The 22751-nt window shown below is 37.8% G+C and overlaps 3 protein-coding genes across 4 annotated transcripts in view; 1 reads left to right on the forward strand and 2 right to left on the reverse strand.

Annotated features, from left to right (window-relative positions):
- LOC111151595 (neurofibromin 1) overlaps positions 1-22751 on the forward strand; it is a 270567-nt gene that overhangs the window by 192390 nt on the left and 55426 nt on the right. The window lies entirely within an intron of this gene.
- LOC111151598 (oligodendrocyte myelin glycoprotein) lies at positions 5313-8445 on the reverse strand. The gene is made up of 2 exons (XM_022509678.1): positions 7847-8445; positions 5313-7012 (listed from the first exon to the last, which is right to left on the reverse strand). Exons 1-2 carry the CDS (start codon positions 7847-7849, stop codon positions 5684-5686), a joined length of 1332 nt encoding a protein of 443 aa, XP_022365386.1. The 5' UTR covers positions 7850-8445; the 3' UTR covers positions 5313-5683.
- The window catches only part of LOC111151596 (ecotropic viral integration site 2B), a 9315-nt gene continuing 2541 nt past the window's right edge, over positions 15978-22751 (reverse strand). The window contains exon 2 of the mRNA XM_022509677.1: positions 15978-17714. Coding sequence (XP_022365385.1) covers positions 16332-17699 — 1368 coding nt within the window. The 5' untranslated portion in view covers positions 17700-17714 and the 3' untranslated portion in view covers positions 15978-16331. The remainder of the gene's footprint in view (positions 17715-22751) is intronic.

The raw sequence follows: 22751 nt of genomic DNA on the forward strand, positions 1-22751 counted from the left end.
AATAATATTGTAATAACATTATATGGTAACTACACTTAGAATTGTCGAATCACTATGTTGTACACCTGAAACTAATATAACATTGTATGTCAACTATATTTCAGCTGAAAAGGGAGGAGAATGGATTATTTAAAAAAAAAAAGAGTATGCAGATTATGAGCTATTGAATGAGGAGGCACAAACCACCTACGCAGGGTTGGCAAGGAGGTCCCTCAATATCTGGGCTTCTGCTTTGGGGAAGTGAAAACCCTGGGGTTGTTTTGCTTTGATTGTTTCAGTACACTCACTCAAAGGAAGTAAAGTCACAAGATTTATTACTTATGGATCCCAGAAATATGGGGTGGGGGAGGAAGCACAGTGACCTGGAGGAAGGGCAGTCTTCCATCCTGGGTTACCAGCGAGCAGAAAATAGAGCACGGAGCACGGGGTAGCAAGCACCTATTACTTATAAGGTGGTTGGGGTGATGGTCACTAAAATTTTAATGGGCTCATCTCTAAGCAGTTACTTAAAAATGTGCCCCAGGAAAAGCAAAGCAGGAACTTGTGGTAGAAATCCCAAGCTCAGGTCCTTATCTAAATGTCCAGACTCGGGGTTTGTGCAGGGTTGTCATACTGCAGAATGCCTAGGCAGCAACCTAAAATAGCTGTTTTCTCATCACAGATGCCAATTGCTGTCCAAAGGATTTGTACCAGTATGTGAATATAGCTATTTTGTGATGTCTTCCCCAGGCTTAATTTTTATTTATTAAAAATTGCTTGCAAATTACTAATGAGAATGGTATCATACTTTATTTTTATTTCTCAGTTATTATGTGGTGGGCCATATTCCCAGATAGTTATCCATCACCATGCTCCCTCTTTTAAATGTTCTGTTTATGTCCTTTGCCCATTTATCCATTGGGAATATAAATATTTTTTTTATCAATTTTGCGAGCTTTTGGTTAGCAGTCTCCTTTATGGTATTCTCTTTGTTTTTATTAGGCTCATTGTTTCAGCATAAAGAAATTTGGGAGTTTTGTATAGACAAAACTATTGATGATTTCTTTGTGATTTTTTTTTCTATTTCTAATTTTAAAAAGTCACCCAGAGATTTATAAATATGTGTAAATCCTGTGATGGTTTTAAGACTTCCTTTTTTTTTTAATGTCTTTTTTAGTTCACTATATAGGTTATCACATGAAGTGAATGTTAAATTGGGCTGTGTTCAGTTTCCCCACCATTCTTTATTGAGTCTTACCCTTGCCGTGGAATTTGTGACATTTTTCCCCCTCCATGTTAATAATGTTTAGGAATTTATTATGTGGTATGCACCGTTCTGAGCATGTTGCGTGAATTATCTCATTTTGTCCTCACTCCTCACAACTACCCTGTGAGGAAATGGAATTCTCCTGGGCAGTATGCTCTGGTTGCACTTTCATTTCTATGCTATGGATATCTTCCTTTCTATTTTTAGGACCTTACCGTTCTGTCTTAATTATTAGAGCTGAGATGTGTTTTCCTCTAGAGAAAGTGTAAGGTAACTCCACTACTTCTTCTTTTTTCTATTCATTCATTCATTCATTCATTCATTCATTCCCAGATGAACTTAAGTGTTTCATTTCTTGTTCCAAAAAGAATTTCGTTGAGATATTTGTCAGAGTTGGTTTACTCAATGAATTATACTGGAAATAATCTCATCTTTGCAGTATCACTCAAGGTGTGTCTTCTGTACTTAGCCTTGATGTCTGGTACATTCCAGGTGCTGAATAAATGTCTGTTGATTGAAAGAATAGATGAATGGAGAAATCTTTATCATCTCCATCAAGTCTCGGTTAATACCTCTCATTAATGTTTTTTAGCTTTTCCCCATTTGAGTCCTACACATTTCTTTTTTTTTTTTTTTAAGATTATTTATTTATTTATTTGACAGAGAGAAATCACAAGTAGGCAGAGAGGCAGGCAGAGAGAGAGGAGGAAGCAGGCTCCCTGTTGAGCAGAAAGCCCGATGTGGGGCCCGAACCCAGGACCTGGGATCATGACCCGAGCCGAAGGCAGCGGCTTAACCCACTGAGCCACCCAGGCGCCCCTGAGTCCTACACATTTCATATGAATGTTATTTCTTGGCATTGTAGATTGGATTTTTTGTTGCTGCCATGGGCAGTATCTTCTTTCTGGAATTTTCTAATTATTCGTTGCCTGTATATGAGAAAGTCATTCGTGGTTCCATATTTTTTTCATTAGTTATTTAAGGTTATTCTTTTGAAGGCATTCCCGAGGAATCCTTGGGATAGGCAGTTATTTCAGTCTCTTAATAATAATTTTGTTTCTTATTTCCATATAATTGTATTTGTTGTTCCTATTCTGGAATTTCCCAAATACTGTTGAAAAGATTGGTGATAATTGGCATTATTGTTTTGATTCTAATTTTAATAGAAATCTAACTTTTCACTTTCAACCGTGATGTTGGCTGGTGGTTTGCAATGCATGGTATCATTGTTTATCTAGTTCTTAAAATGTATTTCACAAGGAATAATCTTTTTTTTTTTTTAAGATTTTATTTATTTATTTGTCGGAGAGAGAGAGGGAGAGAGAGAGCAAGCACAGGCAGACAGAATGGCAGGCAGAGGCAGAGGGAGAAGCAGGCTCCCCGATGAGCAAGGAGCCCGATGTGGGACTCGATCCCAGGACGCCAGGATCATGACCTGAGCCGAAGGCAGCTGCCTAACCAACTGAGCCACCCAGGCGTCCCACATAAGGAATAATCTTACAATAGACTTGGGGTTGACTTTCATGTGACATTTTTGGTGTCCATTGAAAGAACTTGCTGCTACTCCAGAGAATTGTTATGGAAGCATTGAATAGCCCATACTTGTGATCTTTCAGTTGAGCCAAAGATGTCTTCTCATTCTGCTGTGATAATAAATGTTTCTCTGGCTTTCTTCTTGCTCCCTATTCCACTAACATCTGAACCTGAATTCTGGAGGGTGAAGAGCAGAGACTGAAGTGCACACATCCTTTCATTTTACTGCTGCTAGGGTAGAGAGCTTGGGTGTTTCTACATGCATGAATTTCTCAAAGCAGTAGGTTTGGATGTACACATGTGATAATAATCTGAACAACAGCAGCAGCAACATTACTGCATGTAGAGTGTTGGGGGCCATGACACTGCGTTAAGGCTCCCTGTGAATTACACTATGTGATCCTCAAGAGAAACACTGTGAGTAAGTTCTGCTGGGCTCTTTGAGGCATGAGGAAACTGACCGAGAGAAGTGGTATCCTGTCCAGAATGGTACAGCTGAGAAACGACAGGCAGGATTTAGGCCTAAACTTAGACATCAGAGCACATACTCTTCACTGATACTTTATCCCTTACTGCATTTGCTTTGTCATTTGTGCTCTTATTTGGATCCTCTTGACTGGTGAGAAACAAAAGTTACTGTAAAATAGAACCGAGCCTTAGGGGTGGATAGATGGATGGATGGATACATATCTTACAAGCTTGAGAGGACTAATGCGTTTTGAAATGTTTATGAAGCCCAGTAATACAGTAGTTCTTGTCTTAGGGGCAAATAATGAGCCCTCCTCCATTAATAATGACAAGAACACAATTTCCTTAGAAGGAAGTTTATGTGATTACTTTAAGGCTAGGTAGTAACTTCTTTCTAAGGACTTAGAGTCTGTATAGTTGACATGCTTTATACTTGTAAATTTACTGAGTTTTTTCCTCTGCATTTTTAGACAAATCAGTAAGATTGGCATAATCCATAGGTGCTACTTATGCCATTACCCATAATTTCATCTTCTTGTCACTTTTCCACATAGTGTGTGTGTATATATATATGACATATATTTGGCACCTTCAGTGAAAGAAGGTTGTGAAGCTTGTTGTGAAGCTCAGGATATGTGTTTTTTGAAACAAGACACGTTTGAAGTAGAGTAGGAAATATCTGGGCAATTAGTCTTTATCATCTCTGGTGAAGATACTAGATCAGTGATTGGAAGGGAATGGGAACAGCTTGCCCATTTGGAAAGCTAGTGAATTTTAAAATCATTTAGGGGACTTTTTCAAATAACCCCCTTTCTTCATGGTGAAATTCCCTGACATAGTAAGTTAGGTTTGCTGGGGCAAAGAAATGTTCAAGAGCCACAGTACAGGAAAGGAATTGCTTTATTGAAATTTAACAGTAATTTTTCCATAAGCCTGGTCCTTTAAACACACACACACACACACACACACACACACATTAGAGGGTTATTTCTTTTCTCTCTCTCTGAATAGAAATGTTCCCAGACCTAGAAAGAAGTCTTATCTTATTTTAAAATGTTTTAGGAAGGAGCATAAAAGTTTCTTTCTGGACTCTCTCCCAACTCTAGGAATGGCTTGAAATAGATTCTTCCTTGTGTCCCACAAATTAAATACCTCATTTGTGTCCCACCTGCTTCAGTTATGCTTTCTTGCATTTTAATCTAGCCTTGTTTCAGAGCTTCTTTTCCTGACTCTTGGCTCTTAGGTTTGTCTCTAATTCATAAGGTGGCTTACTTTTATACTTGTGGGAAATTCTCCATTTTCTTCTAGTTGTGTCCCAGTGCAGTTTGATGTGGAGTGTTAAGATCTGTCCTATGCCCAGCCTTAGTCCTTTTGTGTGTTTTATTGGGCTCATTGCCTGGTTGTAGAGATGAATACCATCCCTTTTTTCCATTTTCCTTTCCTTTTCCTGTCTCTTCCTTACTACTGCCCATGTTTCTTACACCCCCAGGATTTTATTCTGAAACGAATCTTACTTTTAATTTAGTTAAGTCTGATTCTGATGTGCAAAAGATTAATATAGTCTCCTATATATAGGAGACTTTTAATTGTGTAAATATTTAAATTCTCCATTAATAAATGGTCTGTTAAATATACTCTAAAACTGTTCCTTTACATGTCTTTAAAGGCAGACTTTTTATTGTGTTTCCAATACTTCTCTTAAATGCAAAAAACAAAGCCATTAAACTTTCCTTATTAAAATGCAAAGCCTAGTGTCTTCTAGCTTTTTGAAGAGCTTTTGTCCATTATATAATCTGTAAAGTAGCCAAGAGTTCCTCAGAAGCAGGACATCATTTAGATTTGAAACAATTATGGCTTGTGTGTAACATAATGATGTGGCATAACCATTCATGGGGGGGGGGCAACCACGGTTATACTTCAGTGACAAAATCCTTGGATACCTCCAACATGTCATTTACCATAAAGACTTTACCAGGGTACCCCAGAACAGAAATGGTTAGGTCATTTTGACTCTACTCAATAGATTAAGTTGGTATGACTAGAAAGCCAAATGACACAGTTATGAGCATAGACCTTTTATTTTTTTTTCCCAGATGTTTGACAGTGTAAACATACATAAAATACATATTAAAGTTTAGATGCTTTATATCTTGTGCAATAAATTGAAGCCTTAAAAAGAAAACATTTCATTAAAAAGAAGGAAACTCATTAGTTTTACTTAATTAAGACAGTAAAATAGCAGCGAGTACCAAGACATTGTGCACTTCTTTTATTTAAGACAAGTTACTTCATTACATCAGAGTCAGAAATGTAAGACTGGCTTTCTTGAATACTTATATAGCTTGAATCACTGGTTAGATAGGGGCATATTTTCCCAACTGTACATCAGGGAAGAGTTTTTTCGTTAGTTTCAAAAAAAAAAAAAAATGCAGACCCTCAAACAGCCAGCATGACCACAGCATTGAGCATTAAGAGAAATGAAGCATTTACTTTCCAAGCACTTGCCACAGAAGGTAAGCGAGTCTTTACATTTGTGGTTGTCTCTTCCCTCCGTAAGTTAAGGGTTGTGCTTTGTTGAGGCATTTCAGAGAAATTATTTGGCATGCCACTAGTAATGCTTAGGGTCATGGGTGTTGGGGATGATTTTGTTGAGCTAGGGAGGCTTGTGTTTGTAACCATTCCATCTTGGAGATGAATAGTTAGAGTTGCAGCTGCTGCTTCATGTGAACTGATGGTTTCTATGGATGTCTCTTCTGGGTAGGGCACAAAAGCCTTGTCAGTGCTAGCAAAGGTGGTGTCTTTGCTTAGAGTGGCACCAAACGTTGTTTCCTTTGTTCGATATTGTTTGGGTGTTTTGGTCACTTTGGGTTGAGTAACCATACTCAGAGAGTTAATGGTGTCCACTGTCTGCATCCCACTTACAGTGAACAAGCTTGAGGTAAATCCAGGAGGTGTGGGATATATGTTATGTTCCTTCAGAGATGATATTTGGCTAGAACAGGGAGTCCCTATCACATGGGCTTTTGTTTCCATCATCCACTTCAGTAAGTAAGTAATGTTTTGTTTGTGGTCACACAACCACCTGTTATTGTAAAGGGTTATCTCTTGCAACTGAAAGAGTTGGTCAAAAGCTTGATCTGGAATGAATGTGAACTTATTATTGTGCAGGTAAAGATGTGTGAGATTGGTCAGGTTTATTAATGTTCCTGGAAGGATTTGTGTCAAGGAATTGTTAGACAGGTCCACGATATGTAGTTTGGAGGGCATATTGGTTGGAACTGTCCAAAGTTTGTTACTACTGAGGTTGAGAACCTCAAGACTTCTTAGTGTATTTTTAATGAGGACAACCTTTTCCAGCATATTCTTAGAAACATCCAGAAATTTAAGGTTCCACTGATAAGCGGTATCAGATTTGTCAAGCAGTTTAATGTTGTTGTTAGCTGCAGACATGTTCCAGAGGGACCGAGGTAACTGAGCAGGCAGGCTTTTGAGCCTGTTATTTGAAATGTCCAGGGTCCTCAGATTGGTGTATTGGGTTAACTGGTTATGAAGATCAGTAAAATGGTTATAAGACAGATTTAAATGGATAATATTCTCTTGCAGTCCAGATGGTAATGTAGTCAAGTTTCTGCCTGAACAGTCCACATGCCTGTGCCTCTCTGTGCATATACATTGGAGAGGACAACTGCATAAAATACCAGGTGTGAGAAACAGAAGGATGAACAAGCTGGGAGACATTTTCAGTATCTGATATTCCATCAAAGCCTGGAAACAAACAGATACACCCTTCTTTTAATATGCAAACACAATTAGGCATCTGCATGGGTCAGTTAGCATTAGGCAAAATTTTCAATAAACCTCCTTGTTGTTGAGTCCTTTTATAATTGTTCCAGTGATTAAACTAACAAAGCTCCCCTTCATTTATAGTCCAAATGCTTAATCCTTCAATTGGGGCTATGTGGTAGAGAGGGACTCTCTCCCCCTACTTGCTTCTGCATTTTCACCCTTCTCTTCTCCCTTCTTTTACCATAGTCTTTCTTAATTTATCTTCCTAGAGCCTTTACATTACAAAATGGCATTCTCTGCAAATACAGAGTCAGAATCTTATGCTATTACTATTTTTGATAATATCCTTTCTTACTCACATAGGAAAAAATGGCTGTCGAGTCTGTTTTATTTATTTTTCTTTTTTTAAATCTCTGCAGTAATGTAATAGTCAATGTGTGTGTAGAGTAAGATTTTATTTAGATATTAAAACGAAACTTTAAAATTCATCTTTGTCTTTTTAGGATAAATATATCCTCGTAAAACATTTTAAGGCACCTGAAAAATTCAGACCAACACCATACCCTTAAACCTCGCATTTTATAGTGATTTTTCCTGTATATTTCAGTGCCGATGCTAAAAAGAAAGCAGTGTGGACATTCACAAAGTGAATGAATATTAAAAAGAAACCCCTCCACTGACACTGCAGTAAATTTCTGGTGCATGCACTTGCTTCTGAATATATATTCAGTCCCCACATTGACTTTTTCTTTAAAAAAAAAGGGGGGAAAAATTCCCAAAGTCAGTCTTTTACTGATCTAAATAACAGCTTACCATAGTGTCGTCTTCAGCAGCAGCATCTCATTTTCTCCGGGAAACTTAAGCTTAAAGGTCGCCTTGTTCTGGAGAGTGGGAACCGCTTCTGGCTGTGGGCTGTGCTTGCCTGCTCAGCTGCATTGTGTTGCTGGGAGCTGAAGCTCTGCAACCACCTGATCAGTACCACAGAGGAGGACTGCAGAGCTGTCATTGGCGCTGACTCGAATCTATTGCAAGAGGTGCACACGCAACAAAATGGACCCCCCATTTTTTTTTTTTTAATTTACGGCATTGAGCATTCCTATGGATCTCTGATTTGCTATAGGATATAGTGCCTCGTGTACTTTAGACCTGGCCCTTTCTCATTTTTGTGTATCTGTCTGAGCTGATGTTCTACATTCGAACATTGCCTCATGAAGAATTTGTGGTTCTTTTTAAAGCCTCTACTCTTTATTCTTTTTACATATTAAAAAATGTTGAAAATGAATTTGACCTTCCCTGTGGATGGTTTTTCTAAGATGTTCACTTAACTATTTTTAACTCCTGCCTTTTCATGTTGTTCTAAAATGGTTCAATTGTCATGTCACTTTTCAGAATAACATAATACAATCTGTTTCATTTTCATGTGCTCCCCCAACATGGTGATTATTACGTATAATCAGCTCTTCAAGTTTATCAACCACTTAAATCTTCATCTTCCTTTTTCGGAAATACTCAAGTACTTCCATATGGTTATTTTGTCTTTATCTTTCTGATACAAAGGATCATTTAACCCAGACTATACAAGCAAGACTGCATTTTTAAATGAGCATCATATACTTTTAATTAAATTTATGTGGTCAGATATGTTTTATTTTATGCCTTTTAGGTGAAGGATATTCTTCTCCATGCAACTTGTTTTGTTCAGTCAATAGGTATTTGAATTCTTTTCTCCAGAGACATCTTTGATGCTGTAGGAATAACTGTTTATTTGATTTTATGTTTTAAAAATAATGGCATCAACCTTAGGTGATTTCTTCAGAATGTTTCACTTTTTTTTTTTTTTTTTTTTTTTTAAGATTTTTTGAAATTTATTTGACAGACACACAGCAAGAGAGGCAACACAAGCAGGGGGAGTGGGAGAGGGAAAATCAGGTTCCCCACTGAGCAAGGAGCCCGATGTGGGGTTCGATCCCAGGACCCTGGGACAATGACATGAGCCAAAGGCAGCCACTTAAAGACTGAGCCACCCAGGCGCCTCTCACATTTAGTCTTACTGAGAAAGTAATTTAGAGTTTTTAAACTGCATGAAATAATGTCAAAGGTAAAACTTTTGGTCATGAGTTTTATAAAATGTGACCAGATTTATAGTAATTTCTGCCTCACTTTTTAGTGGATTGATTCTATAAATAATCTGTTAAAATCAAATCTGGTTTCCAGAATAGCCAGTTTATCTTAGAAAAGAAAGCAGATAAAGTCATGGCATTTTCATTACCAAATTTTTACTATTTAAAAAACGAGCAATTATTAGTACATTCCATGTAAAGAAAATCTCCTTATGCCTTGTTGTTAATCCTTTTTTTCTCTAAATTATTATTTATTTGTCATTATTTTGCCCCATATTTTACCCCAAATAGAATTTATTGTATTAAAATTTGAAATTTATTTTCTTAGCAAAGAAACTATACTCTAGGAGTCACCTTTTGTATAAAATTAATGTTCCTCGAAAAGTATCTACATTCTAAAAGTCTGCAGTGTTAGAAACTTATTATTGATTAGGTGCTTTATTCCCACTTTACTTGGAGAGTTCAGCCTTGGACTCTTAATAAGATTCTTTTTATGGATTTCAGAAGCCAGTCATCAATCTTAGTGCTTAAAAGGAATGTGTTAAAAAATACTACATTCAGCAATATTGTTGTGGAAATAAGGAGTGATTGTTTCGACATTTAGATTTCTCATATTTTAACTCCTGTTTTACTATTATACTTCAAGGGATGTGATTGAGGGTTAATTTACCAATGCTTAAATCTCTGTTTTAATTTTAGGAAGTCTCATTACATCAGTGTGGAAGTGTCCATTATACTTACCAGTATTTTTTTTGAAACCAAGAACTTGTTATTTCATTAACTTACAATTCAAATGAATTTGGGAGTACTTTATTGAGATTAGGTGTGCTGTATATAGTAGAAAATTCCAATACAACAACAGTGCCAGTATTTCTCATTTCAGGTTTGGGGACATATCAGTTGCTTCCTCTTATTCAAAGATTATTATAAAATTCTCAAAAAGAGGGGAAATATTTTAATGTATTTGAATTATAACAATTTGTCCTTATGCTTTTAGAAATTCTCATGAAATAGGGGCCCCTGGGTGGCTCAGTGGGTTAAGTGTCTGCCTTTGGCCCAGGTCATGATCCCAGGGTCCTGCATAGCGGGGAGCCTGCTTCTCCCTCTCCCCACCCTCAGCTCATGCTCTCTGTCGCTGTCTCTCTCTCCCTCTCTCAAATAAATAAATAAAAGCTTTAAAAAAAATTCCCATGAAATAATATAATATTATTTTATTATTACTCAAAAAATAAGAATTTTGTATAGGCTTAAGTGTTCGTTACAACTTATCTTAGCTATTAGGTATTATTTCAGATGCATTGCATTGCATTTAATTTTTTTTATTTTTTATTTTTTCAAATTTTTATTGTGTTATGTTCGTCACCATACAATACATCATTAGTTTTTGATGCAGTGTCCCAGATTCATTGTTTACGTATAACACCAGTGCTCCATGCAGTTCATGCCCTTCTTAATACCCACCAACAGGCTCACCCACCCACCCCCCCAAAACCCTCAGTTTGTTTCTTAGAGTCCACAGTCTCTCATGGTTCATCTCCCCCTCCAATTTCCTTTCCTTCACTTTTTCATTCCTTCTAATGTCACACTGCATTTTAGATAAGCCTGTCAAGTCAGGAATTACAGCTATTTAGGCAACTATTCTAGACTAAGCATTTATATATTATATATAGGAATAAATATATATATATTCATTTATATATTCTTTTGTAAAACACACTGTCCTAGGATATATCACCCTGACGTTGTGAAAGGTATAACAGATTGGCAGGTGCCAGGGAACAACTGTCCTGTGGTAATCAACAGTTTGGAAATCTAATCAGTTTGTCTTTTTTTTAACTCATTCCCATTTTATTCTATTTTTTCATTCCCATTTCATTTTATTTTGATTCCAGTATAGTTAACATAGAGTGTTCTGTTAGCTTCAGGTCTACAAAATAGTGATTCCACAATTCTGTACATTACTCAGTGCTCATCATGGTAAGTGTATAGTTTGTTTTTATTTCTTAAGTTCATAAAATTTGTCATGCTTGAGAGTAAAAGTATTATACTTTCTATTTTTAGTAATATTGTTGGCTATTCAGATTGAATTTCCTGCTGAAAACAATTAAGAGTACTGAACAAAGTATTTAATAGGATGCATGAACTGACAAGATAGAAATTACCAGGTCAAAACCAGGTGGATCGGTTTCTTTTCCCCCCTCCCCACACCTTTTTCCCCATACTGTTGGCTTGTTGCCAAAACTCAGTTATTTGTTCATCTGGATTTATGTGTTTGCTTCTTTATGAACATTTAATTTGTTCCTTTATCCCCCATATTTCCTATAAATGGTCTCTGACAGCATTAACATAATTGTTGTATCATCGTACAGTAGTTTCAGAGTAATGCCAGTATTGCTACAATTAGATTACAGACTACCGAATAAAATGTAAGATTTCTTTGCAGCTCTATTTGTTCTTAGAATATATTTCACTAAGGATATGTAGTCAATTCTGTGCTCTCATGCAACTTGAAATAAGGTTTTTTCTATATGTTTATATAACCAACTTTGCATGAAGTTAGGTTCATTAGTTCTTAGGGATTGCTTAAGTCAAAACTATGTGACAAGGTCTATTCAGAGATATCTTCTCTATCCCCTTCACCCTGTATCTACTCTTCCTCTTATTGGTGACCGTTTGTATTTGCTTTTGGTTATATATATATTTTTAAAGATTTTATTTATTTATTTGACAGAGATCACAAGTAGGCAGAGAGGCAGGCAGAGAGAGAGAGGAGGAAGCAGGCTTCCTGCTGAGCCGAGAGCCCGATGTGGGGCTCGATCCCAGGACCCTGGGATCATGACCCGAGCCGAAGGCAGAGGCTTTAACCCACTGAGCCACCCAGGCGCTCCTGGTTATATTTTAACTGTATTTCTTTTCTTTTCTTTGCAAACATACTAAGATGTGTATGTATTATACGTTCTTACCCCCTTTTCTTATATTAAGGGCTGCATATTAAATATACTGTTATACATCCTTTAAAGAAAAAGACTTTATTTATTTGAGAAAGAGAGCACAAACAGCAGAGAGGGAGGGAGAGGGACAAGCAGACTCCATGCTGAGCACGGAGCCTGTTGTGGGCTCATCAGGGGTTCCAATCCCAGGACCCTAAAATCACAACCGTAGCTGAAACCACGAGTCAGATGCTTAATTGACTGAGGCACCCTGGCACCCCTACTGTTTACACATCTTCTTCTTTTTTTTCCTGAATATATCTTGAAGATCATTCTACATCAGCAAATAGAGATCTTTCACATTCATTTCACAATGCATAGGACTCCATTTGGGAATGTACCATGGTTTATTCACCCAGTCCATGTTGATGGATATGTAGGTTGTTTCCAGACTTTTGCTGTTACAAATAATGCCAGTGAATACCCTTGCAGCTAAGTAGTTTCATATTTTGTCCAATGAATCTTTGAAAAAGATTCCTAAAGGGGCCCCTGGGTGGCTCAGTAGTTAAGCATCTGCCTTTGGCTCAGGTCATAAACCCAGGGTTCTGGGATCGAGCCCCGAGTCTGGCTCCCTGCTTGGTGGGGAAGCCTGCTTCTTCTTCTCCCGTTCCCCTGCTTATGTTCCCTCTCTTGCTGTCTCTCTCTCTGTGTCAAATAAATAAATAAAATCTTTTAAATAGAAAAGAAAAAAATCCCTAAAAATAGGATTACTGAGTAAAAGGGCAAATTCATTTAGAACTTCTCCGGATATTACTGGCTTCTTCTGTCTGGTCGTACCATTTTGCAATCCCAGCAGCAGCATATCAAGGTGTCAGTTCTGTATCACCTCACCATACACTTTGTTGTGGAACTTGTGGCTTTATATCAATCTGATAAGTAAGAGTATCTCCATGTAATTTTAAATACATCTCTTATTATGAAGAAGGTTGTGTATCTTTATGTTTTTAGGAACCATTTAAATTCTTCTTTGTCCTAGGTTTTGCACATTCCACATTATAAAAGAAATCTCATATTTTCTTCTATTACTTGTATAATTTTATGTTTTATATTTAGATCTCTGGTCTGTTTGGTGTTTATTCTAATGTAGTATGAAGTATGGATGCAGTTTTATCTTTTTCTAAACGTATATCCATTTGTCCCCTTATTTCTTTCTACTGATTGGAGATTGGAGTCTGTTTCTGGACTTTCCATTCCATTCATCTAATCACGTATCAGTATTATGGTACATGATTATTATAATGTTTTAATTCTAGGTACCCAGATATTTTGTACTTTACTTTTTTGATTAGAACTAGGTAATAATAATTACAGGTCAAGTCATTGTGTCCCCCACTACCAGCTGCAAATGGAATAGGTATATAATACATATATATGTTGCAGTGCATGAAGTATGTGCTCGTGGTCCTATATAAGTGAGAAGAGTGCTGAACCAGGAGTCTGGGAACAGACTCAGCTTTTAGTATCACCACTAAGAAAGTCGCTACTCTCTCCAGCCAATTTTCTCTGCAGTTAACAAATAAAAGGAATGGAACTAGGTGATCTTCAGGGTTGTTTCTCAATCTAATTAATGCTGATCTGGTAAGAGCACCACTGCTGTGTGGTAATTCAGTCTACTTTTTATTCCCTTATGCCTTGTCCTTCTGCCATGTTTATGAAGTAAACTTTCTCTAATGCTCTGGGTCCTGGTTCTTTCATCTTTTTTGTAAGTCTTTCTTTTTTCTAGCATTTTCTTCTCTCCTGTATTTCTTTTATTAGCTTGCATTTCTTTCTGCTGATTAAGCAAGGATTGCCACTGTTTGGCTGCTCAGCTTCCACTGACCTCAGTGGGGAAAAATTGCATGCAGAAAATGGGAATTATTTTTCCCCCCTGGCAGAGAATTAAAAAAAGAGAGAAAGAAAGAAAGAAACCAAAAACTAGCTGCTGACACTAAGTCTATTCTTCAGTTGTACAACGAACAGAAGGAAGAAAGCTGCATATAGGTTTTGAAGAGATCAGACAAGTCTATAACCAGGTCTTCAGCTCCTGATTATCCATAAGAGTTGGTACTTCCCGATATTTCCCAGCACCCACCCTTCAAGAGATCGGGAAAGAAGGTGATGAGAAAGAAGAGCAAAAGTGTGGAAAGAGCCTCTTTAGGTAACCATCTTACATGTAAAATGAGGAGAGTTATGAGGGTTTAAAGTGCATCAAAGTCTTAAGTGTATCTTACCTAAGCTAACTAGAATACTTCCCGTTCAGAAGATTAATAGGAAGTTCTTAAACTCCTGATGGCTGCTGGGTAAATAAACCTTAAAAGTGCCAAGTTTGAAAAACAACATGAGAGAAACGTTTTAATGTGGAAGACAGAGAACCAGTATAATAGGACAGTAAATATGCTTCAGGAATAAGCATCAGGAAAAATTAGTTCAAGGAAGTGTTTCTACAGATAAAAGTTTTAATAGTAAAGGACAGTTTAAAAGATTTAAAGGGAAACCTTGTAGATAAAATTTTAATGTCCAAAAGCTTCCCTTTTTTTTTTTAATTTAAGGTGGAGCTTTGGGGAACCTGGGTGGCTCATTTGGTTGGGCAAATGCCTTCGGCTCAGGTCATGATCCTGGAGTCCCGGGATCGAGTTCCGCATCGAGCTCCCAGCTCCATGGGGAGTCTGCTTCTCCCTCTGACCTTCTCCCCTCTCATGCTCTCTCTCTCTCTCTCTCAAATACATAAATAAAATCTTAAAAAAAAAAAAAGGGTGGAGCTTTGTTAGTTTATTGAACACGAGTGCAACAAATAAACACTGTGTTTTGTTCTGAAAAACTTCAGAAATATGAGGGGTTTTTTAAGGTTAAACTGCCAACAAGACCACCACATTTCATTATGAGTGAGACTTCCCCTGGGAGTTAGGGTAGGGCAAGGAGGACGACTACATGCTTGTTGGGCAAAGAAGCACTTCTGCAGGCACAGGCTGGCACCCTAACAAGCATAGCCAAGGAACACTTGCCATATGGACACTGCCAAAGATTGGGGCCACCCCTGCTCTGATAACACAGATTCATCACTTATCAGATCATGGAGGAAAGATGAAATTCCGCATAGGAATGGTGGTTTAAGAACTTAAATATAGAGTGTCAGAAAGTATAAGTAAGTTTAGTGAAAGTTGAGAACCATCTGTATTTGATACAGTCTGTTTTTCTTGGAAAAATCATTCAGATTTGGAATGAAGCCATAGAGGTGTGGTTTAATGTATGTGGTTTTGTTTTCCACTGTAAGATTTCTTTTTTGGGGGGTGCTTGAGCCATAGAAAGAAGAAATTCTTTAAAGAGGCTAATTTTTTAAAAATTGTGCTCTCCCAGCAAGATAGGGAAATATCAACAGTTTTTGGTGCATGCTTCTATTCTTTCGAAGTAGATATCCCCAATCCAAATTCCCCTCCATTTGATGGGTTTTTTTTTTTTTTTAGATTATTTATTTGACACAGAGAGATCACAAGTGGGGGGGGAGGGGGAAGGGGGAAGCAGGCTCCCCGCTGAGCAGAGAGCCCGATGATGCAATGCGATGCCAGGCTCAATCCCAGGGGCCTGAGCCAAATGTAGGAGCTTAATCCACTGAGCCACCCACCCACTGAGCCAAATGGAGCGCCCCTCCATTTGATGTTTTAACAGATTTGCTTTACTGTTTCCAATGAGAGCTAAAAGGAAATTTTTGTGTTCTCAAATATGCATTTTAGTTTCTCATCCCCACAACCCTGGAGTATTTATGTAATACTTGAGGTATTAATTTAAAATTTGGAGTTTTGTTTGAAACTTGGAGCATGTATTTAATTTCTTATTCCTGCCCACAACTTCAAACTTTGAAATGGAAAAACAAAGTTATTTATTCAAGGTAACTTTATACACAGGTGTTCAGGGAAAAAAATATCTATTATGTGATATTAAGTGTATGTAGATTGCTTGTTTCCAAAATGGCTAAGTTATTTACATACATATATAAAACATACTATACATTCAAGTTAGGTACAGTGATTAAATCACTGTTACATCATTTTTTAAAAAATAAGTTCCACTTATGCATGTGGACTTTGAGCAGATTCAGGTAGTTCCTGAAGAAAAATCAAAATTGGCTACCAGTTGCTTCCATCACATGAAGAAAAACAAAAGATGGAGTTCATAAGAAAGATGGAAAAGCAGCTAAAAAGCAAGTTACAATATTTATAACAGTTCTTCAGGTGGGGGCGGCAAGTATTCACTGTGATCCTGATCACAATCAGGAGGAATAGAGAACTCCTGACACTGGATCCCATTGTTGGAATCTTCCTGGTTTTCCATGAACTCTCCTGGTTCCAGGGGCAAGTTAAGTGAGTCAGGTGGAGGTGGAAATGTTTGTTCGAACTCGGGATTATGATTTTTACAGACTTGATTGAGACAGTCCAGAGACGGTGGGAGATTGGAGGAAGCATTTGGAAGAGGAGATAGAACTGTCATTGTGGGTTTGTCACATTGGTTATTCTCCTGTTCTTCCAAATCAAGAAGTGGGGGAGGCGGTGGAAGCAGATCTGCATCATCTGAAGAGGAAACTGCAGTGCCAATCGTTGATCCACCAGGACTCTCCTCTGATGTACCATTTACTTCATCTTTTATTTTTTCCGTTTTGGGGTGGTTGGAATCTTCAGTGTGTTCATTTGATTCAAACAACTTAATTTCCAAGTCCTCTGCTAAGAGTGTGCTTTTGTTTGATTTCCAGGGCATAAATGTAACAATTGATGCACGTTTTGTGGGGACTTCATTTCCTCTAATGTTATCCATATACATGTCGGGGGTTTCACCATCAGCAAATGGAGACCTACCTGCCCAATTCTGATCACTTAAAGCTGGTTTTCTCAAGCATTTCCATAGTACAATTATGATTATAGATACCAACATAGAAGTCAGAATTATGCCAATTAATATGGCAGCTATTGAATTAGCACTGGTTTCACGAGAGATAGTTTTGCTACTGGTAGTTTCTAGGATGAATCCTGGAGTAATCCTCCGTGAGCTTTTGACACTTGTTGGTCGTACAGATGGATTATGAATAGTTGGTGGTGTTGGTTTTCTAGAAGAGGTACGGACAGATGATGGCTGTTGAGTGGAAGTATAGACAAATGGTGGCAGTCGTTTGGTAGAAGTGTGGGCAGATGGTGGTAGTTGTCCAGCAGAAGTGAACATGGGTACTGCTGACTGTTGGGAAGATGTGTTGGCCATTGATACTGGTTGTCTGGTGATGTTATAGGCAAGTAGTTGCCCAGCAGAAGTGTGTGCTGCTGGTTCTTCAGACGAAGCATGGGCAGCTGGTGGTGTTTGTTCATCAGCAGCTTTAGCAGTTGGTTCTGGTTGTGCCGGGGAAACATGGTTGAATTGTGTTGGTTGACTCATAGGATTCTCTGTTGTGGTTTGAGAATTAGCTGAGTTAGATAGCCTTGATGATCTAAATAAAGTAGACTGTGGTTGCTTCTCTGTTGTAATTGCTTCTCTCTCTGAGGAAAATGTATAACTGTTGTGTCCACAAAACAAAATTAAGATGAAATATTTGGGATCCATTCCAGAATGTTTCCTCTTTACCAGTGGTTTTATAATGAGAGAAAGAAAGACAGGTATTATTTGGTGTCTGGCACAAAGTAGGTAGGTACCTAATAAGTATGTATTGTTTCTAATTTAGACTTAATACACTGTGGTGTAAATAAATTCTTTTGAATATGTCCTAACTTAACCTTACAACATTTGGACCTCTTAGGCAATAGTCTCTTAATTCTTTCATAAGATCTGTACTTGGCCTTGCTGCCCCCCTCGGTTCGTCACATTACAGTCCTTCATTTTACCATCATACTTGTGATACACATAGGCTGTGGGTGCTGGTTCCATGTGCTGTCTATTCTTTTCTTCCTTACTGCTAGAAATACACTGATCTTGTTGCTTTGAAGGACACCAGTAATCATCCATTACCTAATCCAAAGTCTTGCTTTTATTCTCTCTTTTTTTCTCTCCCTCTCTTGACCACATTCGATGCTATTGACTATGCCTTTACTACTATCCAAGTAGCTCTTTGTGATAGTCTTCCTTTCATGTTAATCTCACTAGCTCCTGTTTTTCCCTTCTTAAATATGGGTACTTGTTATTCAGTCCTCATTCTTAGCTACTTTTCTCTAATCCTGATTGCATAAATTTTCAGCTCTCCCCTATATGCCATAACTCCCAAACCTGCACATCCAGCCTAAACTTATTAATTCCATTCCATTTACATGACTTCTTGGTGGACATTTCCATGTATATATTCTGCTGTCAGCAAATTTAAAATATTTAAAACACAGAACTCATCTTCATGTGGAAACTGCTCTCTTTATTTCATACGGTGCTACCTTTGTTTAAATTTTGTATGCAAAGAGTCTATTGTGTTAGTAGTCTCTACAGTATCATCAGTCTAGCACTGTGTCTTTATGTTAGGATCTTATACTCTTTTTTTTAAGATTTTATTTTGAGCCACAAGTAGGGGGAGGGACAGAAGAAGAGGGAGAGAATCTCAGGCAGACTATGTGCTGAGCGCAGAGCCGGATGTGGAGCTCGCGCAGGGCTTCATATCCTGACCCTGAGATCATGACCTGAGGCGATATCAAGAGTCTGACGCTTAGTCAACTGAGCTATCCAAGCACCCCTAGGATCTCATACTCTTAAAGGAGTCAGTTCAACTCAGAATCCTAAGCAGTCTTTGAATCTGGTTGAGTCAGTTGTTGCCAATTGGTAAAGTTGTCCCACTGCTGCTTTCATTCATTTATCGATAAACATTATCTTTGTGTCAGGTCTGTTCTAGGTTTAAGAGATACACTCCCCCCCACCCAGAGTTTCTAGTGGTAGAAATAAGTAATAAATAATTATAATAGTTTAATAAGCTTTCTCCTAAAGGTATGCAAGAGATGCACAGAGGAACCGTCGCAGCCAGGGAGGCTTTCAGGGAAGGTTTTTCAGAGAAGTAAAACTTGAGCTGTCTTGAAAGATCTGTAAGAAGGAATGAAGCAAGTAAAGTATTGCAGTCAGGGGAACAGCATATGGACATGGGAAGAGAAGGCTCGTGTGTAAGTTTGGCAGGCAGGGCTTTTTGTGGGATGTGGTAGATGCTAAAACGTGAGGAGTAAGTTCCAGTTCTACTTCCAGCATGTGACTCTTCGTCTGCGCGAACTAGTCATTTTATCCCTCCTGTCTCAACTGCCTTCTCTCTAAAGTGAGGAGTTACACCAAGGCAGTTTCAGCTCTAAGTATAATATGCTGTTTTGTACATCATTAAACACAATGGTAACTATTTGGCTATTCCTTAACATTAGGTTGGTTATTAACATCAGGGAAAGGAACATCTCAGGGTGTTAGATCCTGGTAAATTGACTAGAAACTATAGTTTTTCTGGGATTCCTAGTCCAATGTGAGAGAGATTTGATGTTCTGTGTGAAGCACAATAACAGAAGAGGAATGCCCTCAAGTTTTGCAAATAAATAGACTTCAGCATATTTGAGTAGTTTTCATTGTTTACTCCTCTACTACTTGGTACAGAGTGTTGGTAAATTACCCTGTTTAAGCAGAGGACATGTGATTTATTCCCCCCTCAGTGGTCTCTTCCTTTTTATTTTCTTTCTAATACTTCAGGCCTAAATTTAAAATTTTTCTCCTTCAAACTTTCTTGCACACTACTGATGAAGTAATCTTCTGAAAAACATTTATAGTCAGCTTACTGCTCCCTGACTTATGGGTTCCCTGCTGCTGTCAAGACAAAAATTCTAAACTGAGTTTTCTTCCTTCTGGCTTGAATTTACCAGTCCTGACTCATGTCTCAAGACTGAAACTTCTCATTCAGCCAAACGTACCTCTTCCCATCTTAAGTACTTTCTAGACACATGCTTTTTTCCCTAAATAGACACTTTAAATTACACTGTTTCTCACCCTCTTAGAGTATGTTCCCCATCCCCAAACTCATCCTCTTTTCTTATCTGAACCAGTCCTCACTGGTCAGACCTCAGCTTAAATTCCCCTTCCTAAATCAGATTCTCTGTGACTGACCACATCCCAGAGAGTTCAACCATTCCCTGAACCCTCTTAGGTCTTGTTGTCTTTATGGTTCCTTAGATAATTATTCATGATCCTGCCATAGTCAACATCTTTATTCTCTTAAATAATTGTGTTATTTTTTAAATTACATTTAACTTTGCACATTTTCTTTTTATTATCCCCACCCATTCAAACAAGAACCTTGAAGAAAGCAAAAAAGGAACAAAAATTTTATATAGAACATATTCTGTACTGTACTATCCCCCGTGTTTTAATAAGAACTTTACTTCATTTAACCTTTAAATGATCATGAGGAAGATGAAGGAATCCTTGACTTACAGATAAAGACACAAATTCACATGGATTAAGAGTTTACCTAGGGTGCCTGGGTGGCTCAGTCAGTTAAGAATCTGCCTTCAGCTCAGGTTATGATCCTGGGGTCCTGGGATGGAGCCCTGCATCAGGCTCCCTGCTCAGCGGGGAGGTGCTTCTCCCTCTCCCTCTGCCTGCCACTCTCCCTGAGAGTGCTCTCTTTATCTATCAAATAAATGAAGTCTTAAAAAAGAAAAAAAGAGTTTGCCTAGTGTTCTATCACTTTTATATATATTAAATCACAGGTAAGGAATTTGTACCCAGGACCATCAGATTGACAAGCATGTACTCTTTCTCCTCCCTAAACCACTTTGATTGATTTATATCTTGATTCCTTTATATCTAAGTGCCATATATGTTAGGAGCTCAGGAAACACTTAATCTGTATTGGGTTTATGGTTCCTTTCCATTTCACTTTTTCACTATTTATTAATACTTCTGCCAGCATGTAAGCAGAGAAGATAAATCTAAGTTGTTAAATTATGCTTGTTATCCATTTTGCAAAAGGTTTCACAGGAAAAAAATTGAAACTCTTGGCATAAATGTGGGGATTTGAATCATCTCTATATGGTTATGCATGTGCCATTCTTACTTGCTATTCTTACAGATTTCCACCACCCCCAAAAGTCATTCTTCAGGGTTTCACTTTAGTTTTTAAAAAATGCCATCCAAAGCAACAGAAAATATAGGCCATGAATTGTCTTCAGCCAAAAATGTTTCCTCTTTTATGACTTCACTTAAAATTTAAAAAACCCACACAGTTCCTCTTTTCAATTCGCTAAAAAAGGCACTAGAGAAGGAAAGACCCTGAACAGGAACATTATTATAAACCGTTTTAATTTGTAAGATCAGTTTTGATAAGTTCATAACCTCTTTTGTCAATAGGAAGGTCATGTGAGATTTTTCTACTTGTCATTTAAGGGTTACAACAATCTCAAAACCAAATTCCATTTTTTACCTCTTCTGTCTCTTCTTCCCACTCTTCAGTTAGCTGTCTACCCTCCTAGGGTCTGCTACATTAGAATGCTAGAATCTGTATTAGATTTCCACTACGGCAAATCAGAACAGTCCAGAAAAGAAAGAGCAGGATTTAAAAGAGGAATATATAAGGGGCATAATAGTGAAGAAACTGACATTTTTCTAATTCAGAGAAGTGAGGCCAGTGTTATTAGCAGTGCAGAAAGTTATTTAACATATGTATTTTTTAAAATATATAAACCATGTATACCTGGAGTACCAACATTGCTTCTTCAGAGAGAGAAGGTGGAAAGAACGAACCATATGGGGGAAGTAGAAAGGAGAAAATGTAAGATAAGATTTAAATGAAAAGGGAGTGCAAAGAAATAAAAAAAAAATAATACCAAAGAGAAAAATAAAGCAGAATTATAGTAGGCAGCCAATATATGGAAAAGGGGAAGGTCAGTGGACTAGAGAAGGTATTAAAGAGTTAATGAAAAGCTGAAGAAAAAGTGGTAGTTATGTAATTAGCAAGAAATTAGGGTAGGTGATTAAAGTGGAAAAGTTGGGCAAAATTAGAAGTTGGGGGAGAAGATTGAAGTAGACAGAAGAAAGAACCACAGAGTGCTGCTCTCTGTCACTGAACAGGATTTGTGGACGTAGGGAAGGAGCAAGAAGGAGCTGTTTTCTCACGATGGAGGACTTGACTCACCCATTTCTCAAACTCACTAGGCTTTCATTTCAGGTTCTCCTGTCTGTTCTGAGTATTCTTAAGATTCTCTCTTTTTATTTCTTTCTGGCACTATTCAGAACATAACTGCTAATTATTCTAAAGAACCCAGACATATTCTATATAGCATTTTTCTAGAAATCCCTTAGTCTGCTGCTCAGGCAAATCCCACATTGTCTACTTTTGTATGGCAGTATTTTGCTCATTATTATAGGTTGGCACTTTGAGGTCTAAATCTGTTATTTTGGTCCTCTGGCTTTTCCCGAATATTTAAAAATGTTTTAAAAGAGGAAGGAAGGGGCGCCCAGGTGGCTCAGCGGGTTAAGCCGCTGCCTTCGGCTCAGGTCATGGTCTCAGGGTCCTGGGATCGAGCCCCACATCGGACTCTCTGCTCGGCGGGGAGCCCGCTTCCTCCTCTCTGCCTGCCTCTCTGCCTGCTTGTGATCTCTCTCTCTCTCTCTCTGTCAAATAAATAAATAAAATCTTTAAAAAAAAAAAATAAATAA

Source organism: Enhydra lutris, unplaced genomic scaffold (assembly GCF_002288905.1).
Source record: "Enhydra lutris kenyoni isolate GAN:26980312 unplaced genomic scaffold, ASM228890v2 scaffoldscaffold26, whole genome shotgun sequence".
NCBI lineage: Eukaryota > Metazoa > Chordata > Mammalia > Carnivora > Mustelidae > Enhydra > Enhydra lutris.